The 19,954-nt window shown below is 39.8% G+C and overlaps 1 protein-coding gene across 6 annotated transcripts in view; it reads left to right on the forward strand.

Moving 5' to 3' along the window:
* Positions 1 to 19,954, forward strand: part of SULF1 (sulfatase 1) — a 123,982-nt gene that overhangs the window by 87,690 nt on the left and 16,338 nt on the right. For all 6 annotated transcript variants that reach the window (XM_065668414.1, XM_065668410.1, XM_065668412.1 and 3 more), the window contains 5 exons: positions 3,393 to 3,543; positions 4,569 to 4,744; positions 5,300 to 5,428; positions 5,695 to 5,751; positions 6,763 to 6,892. In XM_065668414.1, the coding sequence (XP_065524486.1) occupies positions 3,393 to 3,543; positions 4,569 to 4,744; positions 5,300 to 5,428; positions 5,695 to 5,751; positions 6,763 to 6,892 (643 nt within the window). The remainder of the gene's footprint in view (positions 1 to 3,392; positions 3,544 to 4,568; positions 4,745 to 5,299; positions 5,429 to 5,694; positions 5,752 to 6,762; positions 6,893 to 19,954) is intronic.

Below are 19,954 nucleotides of genomic sequence, written 5' to 3' on the forward strand. Positions count from 1 at the left end.
TCTCCGGGCACACATTCAGAATTTTAAGTGCTTTACTATTTGCTGATCAACTAGCAAGAATGACCTTGAAATCAGAAACTGCACTCTGGGGCAGCATCTGAGAGCTATTCAGAGCAGCCAGCAAAGATCAAAAGGCAGGTGAGCAATAGTTCCTTGCCAGACTTACAGGCCATGGATAACCTGAAAATAATGGGGTACCTGGCATTGTCTGCTGATCATGGATCAACAAAATGTGCTCAAAGCAAGATAGGCTCCATTACTGAGAAGAGGCAATAGTGAGAAGAGGCAATAGAAGACACATCTGCAATCTCATATTCCCAGTGCAAAGAGGAATCAAGGAAAGGCAGATGTCGATGTTACTTTACAGCAGTACTTGTCAATACGCAGTAATGTTGTTCCCAAAAATGGAAGAATAGAAACAGTGACAGACTGTGCCATGATGACTTTCAAGGGCTTATGACAGTTGAACATTTAGTTGATATCTCCAACTGCTTCAAGAAAAAATGTTGTGATAAACAGTTATCACTGACAGGGAAGATGTCTGTCTGCTTGGAAAGGTTTTCAAAAATCAGCAATGTTCTCCCCAGAATTCACCTCTGTTGGGTTTGTTTGTTTTACACACAAAAAGGTAGACAAATCTGAAGGCAATGTCAGATCTTGTGCCTGGCAAGTAGTGCTGGTCTGGTGGATTTCTGCAAGGCACAACAAAAGGTGTATGCAGAGAATATAGATGATCCGTATTCCTTTCTGTCTCTTCCTTAGTACTCTTTCTCCTCTACTTTGGACCCCTGTGTCACATTTCTCCATCAACCACAGGTACTAGATATTTCTCAGAAGGTCCTGTTCCTTGAAGTGTCTGGGAGGAAAATTCTGCTCACTCTCTGCCTACTGCATTTCTCACCCAGAAAATTCACAATGCATTTGGAAAGTGTCTGTGAAAGGTTGTAACCGCCCTGCTAAACTCTTGAGTGCTGCTTTTAGAGACTATCCATTATGTGGAGGAGGCTTCTCACAATGGCCTGGGAACATGAGACCTGAGCTTGCTTCAGCAGCTGGCTCTCCTTCCTGGCACAGGGGCAGGCTGTCACAGTGCTGCTGGCTGAGTGCGGCTCACAGCCACCTCATCCCTCTGTGGCAGGCGCACTCAGGAGTCTACTAAAAAAACCCAGGCTTTTGCTGGAAAACGCTGGTTAATCAAAACTGAGCTCTTTCATGGGAAAGCATCTTGTTTGACAAAATTACACAGAAACAGAGGAAAGTTTGCACTGTCAGTGTGCCTAATACCTCAAAACTCTGAAGACTTGCCTCTTCTTCAAGGTCTAGGGCTCCATAAGTCCATCTGCTAGGGCTGCTGGCTGGCCAGCAGCCTAGAGGGCTGTGCTCCTGGGCTCAATTTCATTAATTTTGTGGTAGTAGAAACACTTCTTTTAAAAATCAGATTTTAACCGTGGGAAATGTAAAAATTTTTTACTTTTCAACCTGAAATAAGAGACTTTCCAGCAGAAGAGTAGTTGTAGTTTATGTTTTGTCTTTGCTAAGTAGGAATCTAACCTTTCCATATTTCTTAATATTAAGCAAAAGTTCACATATCCTGTGATACCACTGTCTCACTTCTGTTTTGCCCAGGGCTAATGGTTAAATAGGTTAGACAAAACTAGCTGTATATACTAGACACACACATATTTCTCACATTCTACCTAGATTCTCAAAACCAGTCTCCAATTAAAGTATGGACTCCATTAAATTATTGCAGTTGACTATCAGTGTTGTCCATTGAGCTTTTATCCTCAGAATATATAGTTATAGGTTATGCATAGGATAGCTGATAAAGTAAAATCAGCTGCTTCACTAAAATAAATACTTTCCACCATTCTGTGGTCGTATACAACCATGACAAGAAAAATGAAAGCTAAATGAAGGACTGGTCAAAGGTGTGACTTTAAGTTAGCAATATACAATGTTTTGATAGTGTTCGTGCTACCTCTTATGAAAAGACAGCTACACATAAACACTTATGTGGGGAAAATGTACCTTTGGGTAATGCACGTATTAGAATTATCAGTATCTAAACAATAACTCAATATTGAATTGAATTTGTGTTATAAACTGAAAAGAGAACTGCAGAAATCAAATTAATTCACACAACAGCATTTTTTCATTTTCTATTTATGTTTATTTTTCAAAGGTAAGGCTGCAATGCCTCTATCATATACTGCAGTGTATTGGAAATCAAAATGGCAAAGCCTAGATTCTGCAACTTGTAGAGAAGGAAAATGCTCATCCACAGATGAAACTGTTACAGGACAGGGGTTTTTTTGGTTTATTTTCACCTTTAAGTTATCATGTATGTTAGGTATAAAAGCAGGATTAATGGAGAACTTTTGTAATGTGCAAATATATACAGCAAAATTACTTGGCATATTTTTTGCAGTACCTTTTCTTTAAAGATGATATATCTGTGAATGGATTCTTGTTTCTTACATGATGTCCTTCAAAAATTCACTGGCTGTGGATAGAACACCTCTTATATCTTCCTTTTATGTCTATGCAAACTCCTTAAGCATCATTCTTTGCCTCAGTAGGACTCTGCGACATACTTCTTAGTACTATAGTATCACTACCGGTATTAGTTCAACATTGTTATCACAGTTCACGTTATGCTGGTAAAGCACTGTGCTTTGCATTCACATTATAAAAATAACACTTCAACAGTATTCAATGTATAAATAAATGTTATTTTGGTATGAATGGAATTTGCACATCTTTGGGTGTCGCTGGGACGTAGCTCAGGTGAGGGCCTGTCTTGGAGACAGAACATGAGTCTGGGGTCAATGTCACTGGCTGCAGCACTTTCTCAGCTCTCTGATAACACGAGTGTTGCTGTTCTTTAGAACTGACTGCTGAATTTCTTCATCTGTCAAAAAAACATCTTCCTTGTGACTTTTGTCTAACTTGTGCTAATACAAAGGTAATTTCCCCACTAGAAGATCAGGGCAGTTTACCTTAATACTAAGGGGAAGTAGTCATCTTTGATCTCCGACTTTCCTTCATTTTTCTGCTTGTTGTTATGGGATGCACTATTCAGATAAGCATTTTTAATGTGTACACATTACTTTGAGAAATACATTTGGGCATATCTTAAATATTAATATGGATCTGTAGTGGTCTTTGAGCCTGAAAGAAAGCTCAGAAAGCAAGTGGTTAAAAATTTTGAGGAAGTGATGTATGAACCAATGAAGCTGGGAAGCCACTGAAGTGATGTTTGTTGATATTTCACATTGGAAATATCAGATACAACATAGAATCTGTGGTTTAACTGTTTGTTGGCTATTCCTGTATTAGGGAAGTTGCCACCTTCCTCTGATGCCTGTGATCCTTTCTTTTCCTCCCAGCACTCCCAGCTATAACTATGCACCAAACATGGATAAGCACTGGATCATGCAGTATACAGGGCCCATGCTGCCTATCCACATGGAGTTTACAAATGTCTTGCAGCGCAAAAGGCTTCAGACCCTGATGTCTGTTGACGACTCTATGGAAAGAGTGAGTTCGAGAAACTGCTGTGAATACAAACTTTTTAGTTGGTAACAAAATTAAACTATTTCCTTCTTTACCTTCACCAACTACAGCCTGGGAAAAGACCTTGAGCTACAAAGAATTACTCCATGTATCCCCAGTAGAAATGAATTCTGGTTCTCTGCAACATAGTGCCAAGCTCCTGGCTTGTTTCTTTTAATTGCCCGATGGATAAACTGATGATTTTTTTTTTTAAAGGGAAAAGTCACTGGGCCTAATATAAAGCCTGGTATTTAGAGAAGATGCATTACCTGCATGTACACGTGGATAGACACAGGTGCACATATGACAACTTCTATTCATTTCACACACTCCCTTCACAGTTCGTCCTTCAGCTGAAATCTGGGAATTGGCAAATCACAGCAACTCAGGTGTCAGTCTGCTAGTGTTTGCAAAAGTTAGGCAATGCAGCGTACAGCTAATTATAGGTAACATGATACACAAACTGTTAGGTGTACTTTGCACGACTTTTTGTTCCAAAATCAAGCACCATGACCAAAGATCTTCCCCAGAGAGACTTTTTTAAACTTTAATAAAAATTTACAGCCTTTTCCCAAGCCCACAACTGTAAGGAATGAGAAAGTTGTAGACTAACACAGTAAATCAAATCTAAGTACCATTTGCCCTAAAGCTGTAGCAGACTTTTTTCCCAAGCTGTTTGAGTGTGTTTGAGCTGTTTGAGTACAGAATGACTTTTGGACACACTAATGCAACTTCACCAGTATTACCATATTTTGCTACTCTAATTTTCCAGACCTGTTTAATTTTCCCATCTGACAAATGCGAAATTAAACTTGTAAGTTGATATTTTTGGCAGCACACTAAAGACGAGATGTAAAAGTGTCCATCCCGAGAACGACCACTTCAGCAACTTCATCAAGGCCGTATTTGGTTCAGTAAATTTAAGGGAGTAAAATGATGGTTATACCTGATTATGCACAAAACTTGTTTTGCTACATTTAATTCAGATTTTTTCCTGTGTTCTGTTGCAGTTATACCAAATGCTTGCAGAGATGGGAGAACTGGAGAATACCTACATTATTTACACTGCTGACCATGGTTACCATATCGGACAGTTTGGACTGGTGAAGGGGAAGTCAATGCCATATGACTTTGATATTCGAGTTCCTTTCTTTATTCGTGGTCCAAGTGTAGAGCCGGGATCAGTGTATGTTCTCTTATGTCTCTAGCACAGCTGTTGAGCCTAATGTAAAATGTTTTTAAGAGCATGGAATTATTGCTTTGAGCAGTTTCAATTCATAAAGGATGTCATATTTTTGCAGACCAATGAGTCTAATAAAGAGGAATGTCTTTCATTTTGCATAGTATTAAGTTACAATGCAGAAGAGAAAATTGTATGATGTGTGGTACTGTAGGATTAGGTTTTGGGTTTTGCTTTTAAAAATTAGGTGCTCATCTTTATTGCTCACCTTCCGGTTTATCAAAATGGATGGCATCATGCCGTCATTGTCGGTGAGATAAGAGTAGTATGGCTACTGCTCCTCCATGTTTTATTGGGCTTAACTTTATGATAAGAGTCTACAGTGCTGGCCTGTCATTCTGAGTTGTACACTTCAAAGCGGATTTTCTAAACTTAGCACTTCTGTAGAGCTTTACCTCTTCAAAGCCCTGATAAACATTAATTACCATTCTGTTTCCAAGAGAATGTGAAGACTTACATATTGAACATATGACAACTATGACCTTTTCTGTTGATTTGCAGGGTGCCTCAGATAGTTCTGAATATTGATCTTGCTCCAACAATTCTGGATATAGCAGGACTTGACACGCCTCCAGATATGGATGGCAAATCCGTCCTAAAGCTTCTGGACTTGGAGAGACCAGGAAACAGGTGAGTCCCAGCACTATATCTTTTTAACCAGTTAGGAAGCTAACACCTAAGTAAACCAACAGAGTGGAAAAAGAGATTCTGTGAGAATGAGCTGTGTCATGGCAATGACCACAGCTTTTGCATTTGAAGAGTCTCTTAAATAGCACATCTATAAAATTGCTGGTGTATATATAAGTGGAGAGGTGGGTTTTTCTCAAAAAGATATTGTTAACACTGGCAGTGCTATACTTAGGTGGCAGCAGTAAATATTATTATTTTGCTTTCAGATTTCGAACAAACAAGAGGACCAAAATTTGGCGTGACACATTTCTGGTGGAAAGAGGGTAATTATTAGGGGTGAGAGAGTTTTGGGACAGCCTGCCTGCTGGGAACATTCTCCTGTACATGTTTTCCCTTCTGCTCCCTCCTCTTCTTTTTTATGGTCAGCAAAGTAGTAAATTTTGCAAGCAAACTTACAGGCCTGACTTGTTTCCTATTTTCCCACCACTGGCTTTGCAGGCTGCTGTGCTCCCAAATCCCTGTCTCTGAAGAAATTTGAAAGCATGCTTTTCTGGTGACTTCTTAACTTGTACCTCCTATTTCTTTAACATTGTACTTATGCCCATTTATGTCTCATTATCTGACTCATTGTCTTGCAAAATCTCTGTTTCAAATCCAGCAGAATCCTTTTATCAAGTAGTTTTGTATTTTCTATCATATATCCAAAGCATTCTTCATTTTTGTTCTAGCTAAGAAAAGGTTTATGTGTAAATGAGATCTATAACTGTTCCTCATTTCACTGATACCTCTTTACACTCTTTACTCTCATCTTGACAATTACTGCTGTGAAATTTTTCTCTGGGTTAAAATTTTACAGCAATTTCCTCATGGCACTTTATGGCTTTACAGACTATGGAAGTTTGGGGTGATTTAGTACAAAATGGTGCATATAAAGCACATTGTAATGTATAAGATATAGCCAGGCTAAAGCTGATTAGTATGGGAGCCCTGCAGTGTCTTCAGCTGGGCTTTTCAGACAGGCAAGTACTGATTCAACATGTTTTGCTTTGTGAAAGAACGTCCATTTGTATATGAATGGTGCTGAACTGAATCACTTAGACATATTTCAGCAGCCCTTATTTCTCTTATTTCTGTTTGGGTAATTTCCAGCGAAGCACCTGAGTCTTTTTTTTCACTACATGACCTACCTTTAAGGTCAGTAACAGAAATGTGTTGTTTTTTTTTCCCCTGAGAAGATGTAAAATCTTCAAGTAGCTTTGCTTTTCCAGTTAAATTCATTATCTCCAGAGTTTAGAAGAATGTATCTAAAATATTCGACTTTATTTTTTTTAAAGCAAATTTCTGCGAAAGAAGGAGGAACCCAACAAAAACACTCAGCAGTCTAATCAGCTACCAAAATATGAGAGAGTAAAAGAATTATGCCAGCAAGCAAAATACCAGACAGCCTGTGAACAACCAGGGCAGGTAAGCCACAAGCAACTGCAGTCTTTTTGGTGCCACAGAGAAATACATATTTTCTCTATGGGTGAAAAGAATTCAAAGAATATGCATTTGGAGGATAGCTAAAAGACTAGTCTTCTCAATACCTTCACAGCAAAGAAAACCAGACACAAATTGTTCTAAGCAATGGTCCAATTTAAGATGTTGGAGTGCTGGTCCATAGTTTGCTGTCTCAGTACAGGGCTTGTGGTAAAACTCCCATGCTCAAAGATAACATGGGATAACTAATTTTAATTTTATTCAGTGTATAGCTCAATATGCAAGATAATTCAATGATAATTATAAATAAGGGAGATAAACTTCTCAAGCAGTGAAAACTTGTGCTCACTGGGATAATTCAGAATTACTGAAGCAAACTGGCTAGTCCTATGGTTGCACATGATTTTGTTTGCTGGGATAAAGTGGACAGCACACTTGGTAATCATCATACTTTATTACTTATTGAAACACCTTTAATAGAAGGGCTCCTTGCTCAAATACACTTGCCGTTTAAGGTCACAGTAAGGATTCAGACAGTGATATCCATACCGAATCCTTGCTTTTCCCTCTTGTAGACTTAATGATTTCAGTATAACTCCCGACTCTGATACAAAGGTGTAGTTGCCTGCTCATAAAACCTGAAGTTACTGCACCACTGACTGCTTTGCTTACACCTGCAGCTGTGTAGTGTGTATACAGGGAGGGAGCTAAATTAAGAAAAAGTGAGTCTGTCTCCAGTTCTTTTCAATCCATTCTGAATTAATGCTATACCTATGGTAACATATGAAGATGAATTTACTGGGGAGGTGTGTAATGGAGCTGCATGCCTTCCCACTGACACCACCTACAACCAGGCACATGCTAGGGGCCCCAGGCAGCGTCTTGTGCTTGCCCTGCCATCCTCCCCCTCCATCCCCATCCCCACACACCTCCCCACTGGAGTGTGAGCTGATTTCTCCCAGGCAGGCGCTTGTGCCTTTCCCTCAGATGTTTGCTCAGACCATGGCAGGCAGCTATAAACCTGGTGCTGAAATATTGGTAAACTGTTTTGAACGGGGGCATAAAGCATTCACTGTGCTCTGCTTCCATCTGCAGCCACCCATGGTGCTTCGCTCATGGCAGGTAGAGCTCTTCACAGCAAACCTGAGGGTGCTGAGGAGAGCTTACTCACTTAGAGAAATGCTCTGTCTCTACCTTTCCCCTTCTCGTTCATTCGAGTGTAGTGTTACAGTGAATCTCAGTTAATCCCAGATTGGACTGGAATATGTTTTGGCTGGCATATGCTCGGTCAGGTCCTCTGCCACAGCTCTCACTTCACACATGCTCCTTAAACGCAGCCACTTTTGAAGGGATATACACAATATCACAGTCTCACCCAAGGGCAAAGTTTTCAGGAGTTTAAACACTGCCATTGTAAACACAGATTAAATTTGAAAAACTGTGTATTTTTATAAAAACTAAAGGAGATCAATGGAGTCATTTAGACTGTTAGACGCTAAAATGTTTAGTTTTAAAATACCGAAATATTTTCTTTGCAGTTATTTCTTATATTTATTACCTCTTATGGCAAACCCCAGGTTTTGGACAACTTTACTTTTCAACATGTGAATAGAAGAGGTTAAGTGTCCTGACCAGATATCACACCTGAAGCAGCAGGAAACACTGCTCACAGCCCTGTTCCCAGCCTACTGTGGTAGACTTGTCTTTCCATCCCATATTGGTGAATCCTGTTTGATCAAAGGAAGCAGAAGGCCTTGAGCCAGCAAGGAGCTTATGAGAGCCATGCTGTTTGGTATTGGCTCATGCATCTACAAACTCCCATTGAGCTCCTTTAAGTGCGGAAGATGCACTTAGAGCCCAGCAGCCATCCCTCACAGCTGAATGAAGGACAGGGCTGAACTGATCTCTTTCAGACCGATTTTCAGACCCAGCATTGGTGTTCATAAATTATTTTTTTAAAGCAGAGAGATCAAAGTTGCCCCTGATACTTCTAACATCCTGAAGGATTCCTGCAGGGATGCTGGAGTTAGATGTGTCTACAGAAACCTTCTGTCAGACAGAGCATCATGAGGGGTGATAATGCATCCTCTGGATTTGTTCAACCCATGGTGAATGGAGCCACTTCTCCTGCCCTATTTCCTCCTTCACCAGCCCTGAGAAGCAAGGGCAGTTTCTTTCTCAGGGATGGACTACATGAGGTACTTGCAGGGAAGTTAAAGTAGAATAGGCCAGGTTGAATGGAACTTTGAGCAACTTGGTCTAGTGGAAGGTGTCACTGCCCATGGCAGCGGGTTGGAACTAGATGATCTTGAAGGTCCCTTCCAACCCAAACCATTCTGTGATTCTAAGATTCTATGAATAGGAAGGGTGTGAATTTAAAGAGCAACACTGGAATAACATGAACTTCAGTGAGGCATTGCAGTGTGAAATAAGTCTCCACAGTATTTATTCCATGTAAAAAAGTTCTTTTAAAAAAGTGTAATTTAATAATCCAAATAATTTTACTTTAGCCCAGATAATTTCCAGTGTGTAATATGAGGCATCATGGTTTACTATGATGTTCCTCCAGCACATTTCTCCTAGTCATTTCGCACTTCTTGGAAAAGAGAAAGAGGAAGTACTATTATGTGGGTCTTAACTTAATTTTATCTTATGAGATTAGTTTGTTTAATTTCAATTACATAGATGAATATATTCAAAAGAAATCTTCATTTTAATTATGATGGTTTATAATACTTCCTACATTTACTCTAGCCAGTTGCAGTTAACATCACTTAAATTAAACCTACCTTCACAGAATGAGTGATTGCTGACAGATTTTTAAATAGTGAAATTACTGGTCTGTGGGAAGCAGCTGCTAAATGTATGGAACTAAGATTAAGCATTTGGGGAATTAATACACCAATGTACTGTCTAGTACATTTAGAGCTTGATCTGCGATTTAATTTACTTTGGTCAATGTCTAGTATATTTGAAATGGAGAACACAAATGGAAGTTGAAAAGGAAGAAAATTTGTTTTTCCTGTATTAAAATGAGGTGTAATCCTGAGACCTATGAGTTTTAAAACCGCCAAGGATGTGGTACTCATAATTGCTTCAACTTATTTTCTATTTCATTAGTAACTTCTAAATAAATTTAAAAAATTAGAAAAAAAATAAAAGAGAAGAAAACCCTGCTGGCATAGTAAAGACATTTTTAAATTACAGGTTTTGAAATTTAATTTTTTCTATGTTCAATGGCTATCTGAATATAGGTAAACATAAAAAGTGGAAAAAAAAAAAAGGAAATCTTAAATCTCTGTATAATTGCTATCATTATTCCATAATTTTGTAAGTTCTAAATGGCTGTTTGCCAAAAAGATATAGGAAATTTAGATTATGGGTTACATTTAGCTGCAGATCAGCAAGGCTTTGAATGACCAGAATAACTAAATAAATAAAGTTTTGTTTCATTAAGAAAATGTAGGTATAAATTGCATATGTAAAGCTGAGTTAAACTATTTTCACTATGATTTTTTTTTTAATGTACATTTTTTAGCATTATTGACAGATTTCATCACTTCACAGAATCACAGAATCACAGAATCCCAAGGGTTGGAAGGGACCTAAAAAGATCATCTAGTCCAACCCCCCTGCAAGAGCAGGGTAACCTACAGTACATCACACAGGAACTTGTCCAGGCGGGCCTTGAATATCTCCAGTGTAGGAGACTCCACAACCCCCCTGGGCAACCTGTTCCAGTGCTCTGTCACTCTTACAGTAAAGAAGTTCTTCCTGATGTTAACGTGGAACTTCCTATGTTCCAGTTTACACCCATTGCCCCTTGTCCTATCACTGGATATCACTGAAAAAAGCCTAGCTCCATCATCCTGACACCTACCCTTTACATATTTGTAAACATTGATGAGGTCACCCCTCAGTCTCCTCTTTTGCAAGCTAAAGAGACCCAGCTCCCTCAGCCTCTCCTCATAAGGGAGATGTTCCACTCCCTTAATCATCTTTGTGGCTCTGCGCTGGACTCCTTCAAGCAATTCCCTGTCCTTCTTGAACAGAGGGGCCCAGAACTGGACGCAATATTCCAGATGCGGCCTCACCGAGGCTGAGTAGAGGGGGAGGAGAACCTCTCTTGACCTACTAACCACTTCCTTTCTAATGCACCCTAAGATGCCATTTGCCTTCTTGGCCACAAGAGCACATTGCTGGCTCATGGTCATCCTCCTATCCACTAGGACCCCCAGGTCCCTTTCCCCTTCGCTACTTTCCAGCAGGTCAACCCCCAACCTGTACTGGTACATGGGGTTGTTCTTCCCCAGATGCAAGACTCTACACTTGCCCTTGTTAAATTTCATCCAGTTTCTCCCCGCCCAACTCTCCAGCCTGTCCAGGTCTCGCATTCTCCCCTGGCTATTTTTCTATAATCCCCTTTACAGGAGGACGGTTTCCCAAAGTTCACTCCCCTCCATGAGAACATATCAGAAATGAGATATGCACAATTGCATGGAAATGTTTACTTTTGAGTTACTTTTAAACAGTCATTAACTTGGGCCAGCAGTGAGTCCTCCTGGAGGTGAGGACCGTGCCTGCTGAGCTGCATTAACAAGAGAACAGCCAACAGGTCATGGGAAGTGAGTACTCTCCTATCCTTGGTGCTTGTGGGCTGCAGCTGGAGTGCTGCATTTGTGTTGGGACCTCCGTTAGCAGTGGGACTTTGGTAAGTCCACTGGAAGACCTCAGAGGCGGCGAGGAAGTACTGAGGAGAGGCAGAGCTTTGTTTAGCCAGCAGAACAGAAAGCAAAAGGGGAATCTAATTGCTTCCCCCAACTAATGGCTAATTAGAAAGAAGACAGAGCCAAGCACTTCTTGAAAGTGCACAGCAAAACGGGTATCAGCAACAGACAAGTAGCAGTAAGGGAAAATCTGACTAGGTGTGTGGAAAAAGAAATGTTACCGTAAGAGTGATTAGGCACTGGAGCCCAAAGAGGCTGTGGAATGTCCATCCAGGGATATTTTCAAACCTAATAATGTTGTTCCTACTTTGAAGAGGAGTTGGTCTAAATGACCTCCAGATGTTGCTTCCAGCAATTGCGCATGCTCTTAATTTTTGCTTGCTTAATACCTGAGCTTGAGGATTTCACATTTTCTTCTTTCCCCTCTGCTTCATAACTTGGGAAGTGCTATTAGTTTTGTCCATCTTGTGAGTTATGGGTCACCTGCCCATGTTGTATTCACTTACAGACTAGATTTCAGCTCCCGCCCTGACCCAGCTGTTGACCTGCACTCACTCACAGCACAGCCAGTCCCATCACACCCAGGCCAGGTTCACTCCCCCTGCAAAGGGAGCATCAGCGGGGCGGGTTCTCTGCTCAGCTCTGGGCCTCAGGGCAGGGTAGAAGTTTCCTTTGCAGTCCCTCCTTCACATCGCAGAGAGTGCTCTAGAAATTATAATGGAAACAGGAGTTTTCCTTCATAGTTTATATGCCAAATTTGTCACCAGTTTATGTAGTGTAACTTACTGAGGTCACCTGATTGAGCCCTGTTGGTTTAGTAGTGACTATTGATGAGGTTTAACATTTGAATTGTTTGCAGGGCTTTTTTATATTTCAGTGGTACATTTTTCCCCTCTAAGCTTTACTGTAATAAGCTATACAGTACAAAAATATCTACTCGTCTGTAACATTGCTTCCTTCCCTGTCATTTTAAAATGGGAAACAATTGATGCAAGGTTTCAACTAAAACTTCTTTAATTTTCCAGTAGAGCAGAAATAATAGCATGTGAACAAGTGTTTCTCTAGATTAATGCAACCTTATCATGACACACATCTCCTCTCAGATTTCAACTGAAATAACCTAAGATGAGAATATATGTTAGTTCAGGAGGTTTAGAGGCAAGCTGCTCTTAAGTCTTCTGGCAACTATTTTTGTTGAACTCATTCCATCTTCTCACCCATGAAATTTTTCTGGATACTTAGCAAGTATCAAACAAAACCATGCTAACTGTGTTTTAATTTATACTTTTTATTTCTCTCTTTGCTTACCTGAACATGTAAATAATGAGTTAATTCCTAAGTATCTATTCTTTTTCTCTCCACCAGTCTGAGTCATAAAAGATTTTCCTGAGGCATAATTTTGACTTCTGGGGCTTAACGCTGTTTCCCAGATAGCAGTTACCTTTTGAGCTCTTGTGACCGACAGGCCGGGTGTCTCCAGTGTACTGTTCAATCCGTAGCCAAACACGTGTTTTTATCCTCTTACAAAAACTACACAACCCACAGCTTTATTTTAAAATTTTCCCAACAGGGAAAAAAACCCAACAACCCACCCAAAATGAGGACTGTGAAGCTTTGTGTTTAACGTTTCAGCTCTTAGGCTGGATGACTCAGAAACCAAACCCAGACGCAAGTCTGTTTATTTTATGGGCATACATCTCCTACCATCTGCTCAGCACTACCTGCCAGTTTCTGAACAGCAAAGGTCTGAAACTTGTAAAGATCTGTGGTCTGCTGCCAGCTCCAACGAGCACTGACAGTGGGCAGAATGGAAAAACGTGTCATGCTGCCTGTGTTTGTATGACATGCATACCCATGAACACGAACTGAACGAGACAGGTATAATGCCGAAGCAGCTAACCTTCCTCGTGCTCTTTTTTTATGCATCTCAGCTTTAGAGGTGCAGAATATTGTGTTTCCTCCTGAGGAAGTGTATCCCCAAAACTCCCTAAAGAAATAATGTTCTATTTGGAGAATACGCCTCAAAACAGTGCAGTGAGAATTTAGTGAATTAGATCTCAATGTATTTTACAGTGATTTAAGGCTTTACAGGTAGTCACTGGAGACATATTGCTGAATCCACATATCAGCTCTGTGGTAAATGTGCAAGATTCTTCTGGCTCTGATCCAAAGAGCAGGTTATGTCATCTGTACATACCTCTTTTTTTTCTCACATATCCTTCATCATTTAAAAATCTAGTGTAAGGATGTAAGTTTATTGTTCATGTTCATATTCATATTTATCACATTATCATATCAGCATTCAGTTGAAAGCATGTCTATTTGTAGCGTTAAAGCAATACTTGCCATCAATCAGCTTACAGATAATATTGTAAAGGAAATTAGAATGGGGCTTATTAGGTGTAGTCTGGTTTGGCTCAAGTATCTATGTTCTCATAAAATAAATATCATAGACCATACATTTGTAAAGGTCAGCTTTATGACCAGCTGTGGAGTATGAATAAAAACACATAAGCCGGTAATAGCTGGCCAGAAGTGTGAGATGGCTGGCCAGCCACTGACAGCCAGACCCCAAGCACCCACTAAAACCTAACTAAAATTATGATATAGCATATAAACATCACTCATAGATCCTCCCAGTTTCAGAACAACCCCCTGGTGCTTGCAGGATTCAAAAGGCACTGGTGGTCAACCAGTTTTACCAGAACATTGATTCAAATCTGGCTCTTCTTTGCCATCTGCCCACTGATACCACCTATTCTTAGACATCATTTAGCAGACCATCTATACAGAGGCTTAACTGGAAGCATATGTGTTTGGGACCAGTCGTGCTTAAAACTAAGTACATATTTCAGTGCTTTCACGAGCAGCTCTTGCAGCTATTGCTCACTTTAGGCGCTGCAGATTCATCCCTCATAGTTGACAGAAACATGCCTGAAACCTAGTTGCTCAAGAATTCATAGGAATTGCCAGAATTGTGATATCCCTTGTTAAAATCCCACTGTTTATGACTTAAAACCAAATATGAAGATACGGTCCTTTATCTCTAAAAATAATTCTTCCAAGCACAGCATTTCATATTTCAGCCTAAATATTTCATATTTCAGCCTAAATATTTAAATTTCCTGTTAAACAGAAGGCAGCTTTTTCCAGATTTGACAATTCTTCAAATTTAAGCAATTCTTAATCTGAAATACCATCTCCATTCTGGATAAAATCCATAAATATTTCAGTGTGGGAAGATTACTGGTTTCATTGGATGCACAACTGTGTTCACATTTTTGCCACTATCTTATCAATGTTCTCTAACAGAAATGGTAGGATGGTACCTTTAAAAACAATTCTATATACTGAAAATGTTTAGACAGAAAACATAGGTTACACAAGAATAATTTTTAGCACTTTCTGTAGTACTTCTTTCTCTTCTTACATGGTTTCTATTTTAAAGTATCCAGTGAAATATAATATAAATTAAGTCCTCTGCAAATTATATATATATAACCAAATAGTAATGGATTATTATTGGTATTGCTATTTATAACTGAAAAGCTGAATTTATCCTCTGCATTGGCTCCTATTTGTTTGTACCTGAGAATGGACATTTATTGGATGATAACTAAAGTCTGTTGATGTTGAGTTGTAACTTCAGACAAGATAACAGATTTGGTGGGGAATGCTATGGAAGTGAAATATTTGATGCCTTGACTTAAGTGCCTACACTTTTGGAGCTGACAGTGCAGCCTATGCATTTTTTATAGCTATAGAACTGCTATAACTGTGACACTTAAAATAAATCTTGTCTATGCATCAAGAATGAAAAAATTGTGTAGTCTTCCTAGGCTAATTTCTCTTTCTTCTATTTCTTAAACACCGTAGCTCAAAATCAGCAATTTTCATGGTTATTTCTGTTATACAGTGATTAATTTCTTCTTTCTTTTTTCTTCCAGTTCTGTAATTTAACTGTACATTTAACTGAATGTATTTCTAAAGACTGTCATACTTTTCCCCTTATATTACATCGGTTCTTATAGGAAAAATTGCTTCCTTATCTATTGAACCACTGACTATTGCACTTTTTGGGAACACTTTCTCAGGGGGGTAAGGCTGTATATAAATAGCCGTCTTTGAATATATTCATGTCAGTAGACTTTGGAGCTGTGCATGATTCAATAGTGCATGGTCCAGTTATGAGGGAGTGGTGCAAAAACTGGGATCTGCCCTTATGAGCATTGTCAACACTGTTCTAAAATGAAGGACAAGATTTTTGTTCCACAAAAATGCAGCAATTCCAAATCCACTGAGCTAACCTGGCACACCAGCCCTGCTAAACAGCTGCACTGTCATGCAGCGTTCAAATACTGCTGAGTTGTAACAACACAAATTAATATTTCCAGGAGCATTTAGGAGCCTCAGTCTGGATCAGGGTTCATGACTGCTCTGCGAGAGTGCATAGAGGACATGGCCTTAGCCTGTAAACATTTCTCAGTATTCAGGTCAGCAGAAATACACTGTGCTATTTACCATAGCCAAATAATTATAGGGCACTTTTCAATGTGCTGTGTGACATGGCCTCTTTGAATGGCACAGAGAAAGCAAAACCAGGACTCGTTTCTTACAGCAGTAGCACAGCCCTAAACCAGACTCCCTTACCAGTATTATCTCATCAGGTCCCCTGACACTCCCCCAGATCTGGTTACTGCTAATAGAGGAAAATGGTATAAACATACACAACCCACAATGGCATTTTCATCTAAACTGTTTTGCAATTTAGATCATACCTTTCAAGACAGGAGAAAAGGGAAATGAGATCTTGAGGACATGTTTAAATTCATGAAGTCTTCCTTTTCATATCTTAACATTCCCTAGGCTGAGCAATAATACTCAAAGTCAGTCATACATTACGAAAATGAAAAAGCACCTGTAAAAATATTGTGGCTGTGTTATATTTCCGGTTGCATGTTTTTCAGGGTTTCATAGCTTCGTGATAAAATCTGACAAGATGTTTAACACTGAAGTGTCTACTGCAAATACCCAGTAATTACATTTCATAGAAACCCTTAGCTTGCCTACCGTTAAGACACCTTTCATGAACTAATTAACTTCCCCTCTATATAAGGGAGCAGCAACTCTCTCAAAGCTGTCACAACCTATTAACTAAACAAAGTTGATTTGAAATCGTGCTTAAGTAGATATTTACAGGGCAGCACATCACAATGATTCATGCCAAATGCATATTTTATGTCTTAATTATATTCAGTAATGAAATAGACTTACTAAATTTTAAGGCTGTGCACAAATTAATACCTGATTTCTGATTAATACCAGAAAATTGAGACCCAAGGTAGTTACGAAGTCATTTACTGTTGTCTTGCTCATGTAGCAGTAAGTTGCAACTGGAAGCATGCCAGTAGCAACACAATGCAAAGCAACCAAGTACAAACAATACCATTTTAATGACCCCATTGCTCCCCTTTGCCTTTGAAATGACTTTATAAGGGCAAACTTCTATCCACAGAAGAAAATGCATCATGGGGATCACATCATCCAAGGAAAAGCTCCTGCTGCAGTCATGCTGCAGTCCAGTGCTTGCCTCCCCATGGAGGGGCAGGTGTGTGTACATATGTGTTTGAGCTTCAGGCTTGACAGTTTAAAGCATCCTGAGCTTCTGAATGACAGGAGAGGAGAGGAGAGGAGAGGAGAGGAGAGGAGAGGAGAGGAGAGGAGAGGGGAGGGGAGGGGAGGGGAGGGGAGGGGAGGGGAGGGGAGGGGAGAAGAAATAATAGTTCAGTTGGAAGGGACACACAACAGTCATCTAGTCCAAATGCCTGACCACTTCAGGGCTGACCAGCAGTTAAAGTCTGTTATTAAGGGCATTGTCCAAATGACTCTTAAACACTGGTAGGCTTGGGCTATGTGGTGTTGACCACCTCTGTAGGAAGCCTGTTCCAGTGTTTGACCACTGTCTTAATAAAGAAATACTTCCTAACGTCCAGTCTAAACCTCCCTTAGCCCAGCTTTGAACCATTCCCTTGTCCTGTCACTGGATCCCAGGGGAAAGAGACCTGCACCTCCCTCTGCACTTCCCCTCCTTAGGAAGCTGTAGAGAGCAATGAGGTTGCCCCTTAGACTCTTTCTTTCAAATTAGACAAACCCAAAGTCTTTGCCCACTCTTCAGAGATGCTTAGTCCTTTTACACATTAACATCTCCTGAGTTGCCTCTGCAGTTTTCTGCCAGGGGGCAGGGGGGAAGAGGGGTATTTTCTTCCATGTTTTGCTTGCCCTCTGAAGTTAAATTGAGGCAGAAGGAAAAATGAAGTTGGGGAACTAACGTGAGAGGGAAATAGTTGCTGGAGAGTAGGTGATGAAATAAAATGAAAGAAGGACATGATAAGTCAATGACAGGGAAAAGGCTGACACAGGTTAAGTTTCACAACATGACTGAAATGATATAGCAGCTTTTTGCAGCCAAATGGCAGGATCCTGCTTTTTCTCCACTGTTTGTTTTGGTTTTTTAACTCTGAGTTAGTTCCCTTTTCTCTTACTGAGGAGAGAATAAATCAGTGCAGTCAACATGCAGCCAGAAGCAAGAACTATCCCATATTCCTATGGCAACAGTGAATTGTTAGATGGGCTTAGGTATCTTGTGAAACATCACCGTCAGAAGGAAAATAAGAACACAGATGCAAATTAAAATTTAATGAAGACATATTTAGTTGTGTATGTGCCAATTTTTTTTTAATTGAAGGAGAAATGGAGACCCAGAAATTAAACCTAATAGTCCTGGACATTAAACAATATTTTGGTATTCATAGCAGGAAGGAAGGTAGAAAACAGAGGAGGGGAAGGGGCAGTGCATCAGCCAGAACCTTCTTCATTAATGCATTTTATAGATTTAAGGATGAGCAGAAGGACCATTATGACTTACTGCATAATGCATGCTCAATGCCCGATTACACTGGCATGGGCAAAGATTCAGGATAGTCTAAAAATTCCGTCTTAGAACTCTGAAGCATCTTTATAATGACATCTTTTAAAGTTAAAAAAAAAAAAAAAAAAAAAAAGAAAAAAAAAGAGTAACTGAATCACTGAATCACATTTAATCCCTGTTTTAAATAGAGAACTATTATTGGCTTGTAGTAGACACAGAGAGTCTTGTTTCAACGTTAGTCATAATACTGTTGAAAATGATCTAAATGACTACTGAAGCCACTCCTGGAACCTCTTGCTATAATTAAAAAACTAGTGCCATATGTTTATAAATGTAATATGTACCTAATAAACACGAAATATAGTGGTGCAGTTAGTTCTTATCCTGTAACAATCTTCTCTTGCTGTGGTAGGAAGAGTGCACATGCTGTTGCAGAACAAAATCCTGCAAAGTGTTATAGCTCTCAGGCACCTTTACTTGTAGAAAGTCACCCTGTCACTTGTAGGTGTATGTTTACGCTGAAAGTCCAGGCACGAGTGTGATTTCTCAGGCAGCCATCAGACTTGTGCCAGTCTATGGCCTTTTACACATGCTTTACTGTTCTGGGATCAATCATGCCAATCCACAGGCAGCACTGGATTTGTCTTTTAACTCAGCCCACATGTTAGGACAGAGAGTGCTCTCACAGTGCTGCTGTTCAGGGCCACATCAGCTCACTCCTTGGGTTATCAGGTCAGCAAATATACCTGCAGCTCAGTTTTTTAATTCCTTCCTCAGGCATCTAGACAGCACCTCAAAACCAGTCCAGAGCAGCCCTTAGTTAATGAAGAGACTTACTGAAATGTGTATGCTCTGATATCAGCATCCATTTCAAAGTTAAACTGGGGACTCCATTAGGGCCAGCGTCTAGCTGTCTGGCTATTATTAATGAGGCACAAGAAAGCTACTCTATTCAGTCATGGGAACCAAAAAATGACACATTATAGGGAAAGAGCTGAAACTGCAACTAGAAATTTCCAGTTATCAGTAACATTACTGAGGTTTGTTCTCTATGCTATCCAGCCAAACTTACGTGCTTTGTATGCAGACTCTGGTCATTTGGGCTAAAGATGTGAACAAAAATGAACAAAACTCACTGGGTAATAGTCATCTATAGTTGTACTAAAATTATAAATAAGCATAGCTATTTCTAGTTCTCTGTTTCATTATCCAGGCTACAACTGACTTAAAAACTTCACAGGCTGCTTAGCTTGTGTAGGGTGTTACGAGCACTGTATATGGCAAGCTCTGGGCACAGCCGAAGGAGCTCTGGTCTGTCAGCACCTAGCCGTGTTTTTAAAATAATGATATTCAGCTTCTTGAAGGTGGTTCAGTATGGAAAGGAAATGAAAG

The sequence above is a fragment of the Lathamus discolor genome, chromosome 2 (genome assembly GCF_037157495.1).
Source record: "Lathamus discolor isolate bLatDis1 chromosome 2, bLatDis1.hap1, whole genome shotgun sequence".
NCBI classification, from domain to species: domain Eukaryota; kingdom Metazoa; phylum Chordata; class Aves; order Psittaciformes; family Psittacidae; genus Lathamus; species Lathamus discolor.